The following is a 6402-nucleotide window of genomic DNA, read 5'->3' on the forward strand; positions in this document are numbered from 1 at the left end:
TCTCAATCTCCTGACCTCGTGATCCGCCCGTCTCGGCCTCCCAAAGTGCTGGGATTACAGGCTTGAGCCACCGCGCCCGGCCGAAGTAGGACTTTTATACACTGTGGCGGTAGGGTAGGTTTAGAGAATTCTTTTGGAAAGCAATTTGATAATATATAGCACAAGCTTTTAAAACACATACTCTTTTACCTACTTTTGGGAACTCATTAAGAAAATAATATAAAATAATATAAAACCTGTAAGGTTTTATGTACAAAAATATTCACTACCACATTTTAAAAAGCACTTTGTAGCATAACATATACATCACATTTTTAATAGTGAAAACTGGAACCAAACTGAAATCTAAGTGATACAAGTAATACATTTAAAAATTATATCTTTGTTCAGTAGACGATTTTAAAAAAATCATTTAAAAATGTTAATAAAGGATTTCAATATTGAAGTTAAAACTCATGTTAATAATGACTATTGTGAGACTAAAAGTATTTATTTAAAATTCTATTTTACACTTCTATAGGTGGGTGTAGAGAAAATTCTAGATGAAAGTAGAACAAAAGCAAGAAACTTCATTGAGAAGTTTCAAGTAAGACTGGCAGGGGAGCAGACAGAAAACAAGACGAAATTCACACAACCACTGCGGGACTGAGAAGTCAGCAGACATATGATAAATGCAAGCTAAAAGCAAAACTGTAGAGTGAGTAACTCGGATGACACAGTAAATGAGACTATTTTCAGTGATAAGGACTCTACAGGTGGGCTCTATGAAAAACTAACTGTATTGTAGAACACACATCTTCCAGAAATAATTCACTGGGATTCTAACAATTTTACAATATTGAAAAATGGAAAGAAAATTAATGTTTGTACTATATTCCAGCAGTGATAGCCCAGGGTTATGAGATTGAGGTAAAACTGAATTCATGTGTCACCTCCTGTCTGTCTGTTAGATAACACTATTACGAGGTATAAGAAAGGTTTGCTCCCTTGCACATATGAGGGAAGGTAACAGAAAGGTCTCACAGCCTTATATTTCAGGTGGAAGGGTTAAAAAACAAGAACAACAGCAACAAAAGTTGATAGGAAGCTGGTATAGGAATTACTATCAGAAGTCAGACAAGAACTTTCTATAAGAAAATTATAGGACAAACTAATAGAAGTCATATACTTGTTCACTGCCTGGGAGCAAAGAAAAAAGAGACAGTGTTAAAACTGAGGTTTAAAGAGACTGTTGTTAAAGCTTAGATAAGGCTGATCTTATTTCTTAAGTTTACTCATTAAGTTTACTTGAACTTAATAAACTGTCTCTTTAAACCTCGGTTTAAACCTCGATCTTACTAAGTTCACTTGAACTTAATAAATAATATCGATCTTACCTAAGATCTATCATAAAGGAGACAAAGCAAAATTTTCTGAGTTTTGTAACTGGCCATTCCCTTTATTTTAGGCTGCCTAATATACTATAGCCCCAAATTCATTTTTTGTCTTTAACTCAATAGTTCAACCTGTGTCCAAGCTCTCTACTTCCTAGTGGGAGAGGCAAAAATCTCCCATTTTATTTTATTTTAGGCTGCCTAATATACTACAGGCTGCCTTTATTTTAGGCTGCCTAATATACTATAGCCCCAAATTCATTTTTTGTCTTTAACTCAATAGTTCAACCCACGTCCTAGTTGCTACTTCCTAGTGGGAGAGGCAAAAATCACCAGATACTTAAAACAAACAAACAAAAAACACAACCCATTTCTGAAACCAGGTCTAAAGCCAGCTGAATACTTTTAAATGCTTATTCTTGTTATAAGGTAATTTAAGAAGAAAAGTAGGTATCAGTATAAACTTACTTGGACTTTTTTTTGTTTTGTTTTAAAGGAGACAAGAGAACTAAATTATTGCTTAAGGTCCTTCTAAAGTCGAAGACAGTAAGTCTTTAAAAGTCTCTTATTACAGGTTAGAATATAACAAAACCATGATGTAACAGTTTATTTTTATGTGCTGCACATTACTTTAGATTTACATGGGACCCCTTACACAAGCAAGGGGTATAATGTATTTGTAACCATTTTATTGGACTGGAAGTGTCATAGAACTGCTTTGGGTGATTTAAGTGGTATATAGTCTTGGCTGTGGTTTTTGGTACATTCTAAGTCTATTACAATCTTACCACGGTGAAATATGATCTAACACATGATAATCCTTTATACAAGTAGTTTCCATGCACATTAAATTTTTAAAATCCCACCACTGACAGGATGTAATTATTTTACATAGTGAATTTGTGACTATTCTCTTTCCTGACACCCTTCAGTGATCAAGAGAAAGCATTTCCGAGATAAGATCTGAGAAACAGAGTAAAGTTAAATAGCCCATAATAAGATAAAAAAAGTAATCTCTTAACACTATCTTTTCATTTGCCAACTTTAATAGCAATCTACATGTAATGGACATAAAATAACAAGTGTCCATTACCCAGAATGCCACAACAAAGAGCATTCTGGTTAAGATCACGAATATTTCCAGTATTCAGAAATCACACTGGATTTACAATGACAGCCAAAAATATGAGTTCACCTTCCCATTTACATAAATATTTAAGGATATCTATAAGAAGGCATACTACTCTTTTTGAAGGAATCCAATGAATTTTAAAAGCCAGAAGACAAAACAGATTAACACACACAGATCACACTTCTAATAAAGCCAAAATTGAAACTGTTTTAAGTCTTACTGCCTTACCATATGTTGCAAAAGTTCTCCTTTGCTGCTCAAACATGAAATCATTGATATGAGCTGGTTCGGCATATCCAGAAAGCATATTTCTAGGTGCGGCCATTTGCTGTGTCCTAAAGGGATTTTCTGGTCCAAACTGCAATGTCACAAGAAAAAAATAAAATAAAATAAGAAAGAGACAAAAGTTCTGAGTATATGGAAGTTAGAATTACTGGAATAACTGTACAATTTTTTTCAACTATAAATCACCAAGGGCCTATTAACCTATCTGGGAACACATTAGCCTGATACGGTGCAGTGCAGCTGGGCAATGGCTGAACACCACCATTTGTCAGCCCCTGGGACAGAAGGAGAGGAACCCCTCTCACTCAAATCTATATGTAGCTATTTATTTCAAGAGCTCAGTAGCTACATGTGGTTGTCAGCTACTACATTTGCATTATTGCAGAAGTTCTGCTTCACAGTGATGCTCTAGATAACTGAGAGTTACTATAGTTTGCCCAAACCATGATTGCGGGGATTTGGGGTGACTTTTATATCAATAGCGGCACTGTGATATAATTTTTTTAAAAATACATGTTTCTTTTCCACTAGTTTCTCAAAGCGGGAGACTCAGAATACTCAATATTTACCACAGTGCCTGGCATATAGAAAGTACTAATGAAGGAAAGATTAATTAGAATTCCATTGCAGGTAGAGGATAGAAAAACAGACAACAAAATAAAGTGCTTGAAAAAGTCCCTAGGAAAAGACATTGCAAATGTCAATAAAATATCTCCACTCTGAAAAGTCACACTTTGAAGAGTCACATTACTTGTCTTATACCAAATAGTGCCATTATTATCTATTTGTTTATAATACTTTTGCGTTTCCAGAATGCTTTTCCAAATGCTATTTAATTTGATCTGTACATAAATTCTGACAAGTTAGAGAAGTATTCTCCTTCTCATGTTGCAAATGAAGAAAAAACCCCAAAGGCAATGTATTTTACCTGCCCTAGGGTCAAGAGTTTTATTAATTGGCAGAACCAGGGCTAGAACAAACCATAGTCAAGCATTCTATTACATCATAAAGTTCCTTAAATGCACAATCAGAGCCTCTAAGTTTTAAAAAACTGGGTAAAAAATTATCAGAATATGTCAAGTGCTATTAATTTAATGCTATTATAAAAGGTACTGGGAAAACCCAACTCTTTTTTTTGTTTGTTTGTTTTAAAATAAAGAATCAAATGAGCTTCCCACTTTGAAAAGGGCGAAAATAATAGGATATTTGTATTTGAACTCCATAAGACCCATTGTCATGATGAATTATTTTGACATTAGAACACTATAGGTCATTACCATTAGAAACCATCTCTTCTATGATACATTTCCAGAGCCACAAATAAAAATTACTCACCTTCGCTTAACCAGTACACTGCATTCTCTAGGTATCAACATTATACTATGCATGAAAATCTGAATTTAAATGTTAGCTGTGCCTTACATTTTTTTTGCTTTAGAAGAAAATAAATTGCTACAAGATTCCTATATATTGACAGCTTCCATTTATATGTTTAAAATGATTCAATTTTAAAATACCTGATTTATAAACAAAGCTTTTATTAGTATATATTCTTAATTATAATGGATAGCGCAAGACTTTGCAGCCTATATTAGTCCTTCCTGTGCCTGCTGATGGGTGAAATATGTCGGGGAAAAAAATCTAGATTGCTGAATGCTGGAAGTAGCAGTCAACTTCATTCAGTCACGAAATTTATTATAAAAACAGGAGCAGCCATAAAATTACAGATAACAAAATGATTTAAAAGTTTCCTAGATGCTCTACCTGGTACAGTCAGCTATCATCCACACAGCAGCATCTGCTATTTCTGGACAGAGGTGGGGTGGAGGGGGCATGGTGGGGAATCTAAAATGATAAAAATCCCCACTGTCCTTAAATGTTACTCCCATCACATATAACAGATGACCAATCATTGTGCTTTAAGTAACTTTCCATTTAAAAAAAGGAGACTACAATTTTCATATTCTTATTTAATTCAGATTTTACTAAAAAAGAAAGAACAATTCTTCTACAGGCCATACATACCAAATTAACTCCACTTTTTAAAGAAAAAGTGTCAGTGTAAAAGAACTGTGATTTCTATACAAAGACAGATCCATATATTAAAGCTATGTATTATATAAGGTACTATACCTAAAGCAATCTAAAAATTTACGTGTGCCTATGTCTCATACAGATTTAAGCTGAGGCAACAAAAAAATCTTCTAGTGATAACAGGGAATTGGTGGGAGGAAGATTCATCTACTGGTAGCTATTGGAGTTGACCTCAAAGACATTGAATGTTAACAGAGGAAGGCAGAGAACACTATTTAGCAGGACTCAGCTCTTCCCAGTTACTCAAGATACGTCTCTCAGATGTTCTTGGTCCCTGTGAATATGCAATTCTTTTAGTTCTGGAACAACCATTAGAAAAATACAACAGAGCATATAGAAAACACACAAATCTGATTTGCAAACACTTCCTTTCAAGTTTTGGTAGTTAACTAAGTTTAAGAGTAAATTTGTGTTCAAGTGATTTTATAACAATATATAAGTAAATACATAACACAAATATGAATGTATAATATAATTAAGTTCATATGCATATTTAACAATTTTTAGCTAAAACAATAACAAAGAACAATATAGTAAATTACAATCTCCTTATATAAAACATACACATTTAAGTGAGAAAATGTTTGCAAACCATACATCTCATATATCCAAAATACACAAGGAACTCAACTCAATAGCAAGAAAATAAATAACCTGATTAAAAATTGGCAAAGGACCCGAATTTCTCAGCATTTCTCAAAAGACATATAAATAGCCAACAGGGGCCAGGTGCAGTGGCTCACGCCTGTAATCCCAGCACTTTGGGAGGCCAAGGCAGGCGGATCACTTGAGGTCAGGAGTTCACGACCAGCCTAGCCAACATGGTCAAACCCTATCGCTACGAAAAACACAAAAAATTAACTAGGCATGGTGGCGCATGCCTGGAGTCCCAGCTACTCAGGTGGCTGAGATGGGAGAATCGCTTGACCCAGGAGACAGAGGTGGCAGTGAGCTGAGATCACACCACAGCACTTCAGCCTGGGTGACAGAGTGAGATTCCGCTCAAAAAAAAAAAAAAAAAAAAAAAGCCAACAAGTATTTGAGAAAGTACTCAACATTACTAATCACCAGAGAAATGCAAATTAAAATCACAATATCATCTCAAACCTGTCAGAATAGATATTATAAAAACAATAAAGGGTAACAAGTGTTGGCAAGGATGTTTTGGAGAAAAGAGAACACTTGTACACTGTTGGTGGGAATGGAAATTAGTGCAGCCACTAAGGAAAATGGTATGGAGGTTCCTCAAAAAATTAAAAATAGAACTACCATATGACCCCAGCAATTTCACAAATGGGTATGCATCCAAAGGAAATGCCATAAGTATGTCAAAGAGTCAGTCTAAATGGCTCTCAGTGTTTGAATGCACAAAGAAAATGTGGTATGTCTGCACAACGGCATACTATTCTGCCTTAAAAAAGAAGGAAGCTCCTGGCTAACACGGTGAAACCCCGTCTCTACTAAAAAATACAAAAAACTAGCCGGGCGAGGTGGCGGGCGCTTGTAGTCCCAGCTACT

At 34.9% G+C, this 6402-nt stretch overlaps 1 protein-coding gene across 2 annotated transcripts in view; it reads right to left on the reverse strand.

The window, feature by feature from the left end:
* Positions 1-6402, reverse strand: part of CDC40 (cell division cycle 40) — a 52720-nt gene that overhangs the window by 30672 nt on the left and 15646 nt on the right. For both annotated transcript variants that reach the window (XM_011952800.1, XM_011952799.1), the window contains one exon: positions 2734-2863. In XM_011952800.1, coding sequence (XP_011808190.1) covers positions 2734-2863 — 130 coding nt within the window. The remainder of the gene's footprint in view (positions 1-2733; positions 2864-6402) is intronic.

This window comes from Colobus angolensis, unplaced genomic scaffold (genome assembly GCF_000951035.1).
Source record: "Colobus angolensis palliatus isolate OR3802 unplaced genomic scaffold, Cang.pa_1.0 Scaffold35, whole genome shotgun sequence".
NCBI lineage: Eukaryota > Metazoa > Chordata > Mammalia > Primates > Cercopithecidae > Colobus > Colobus angolensis.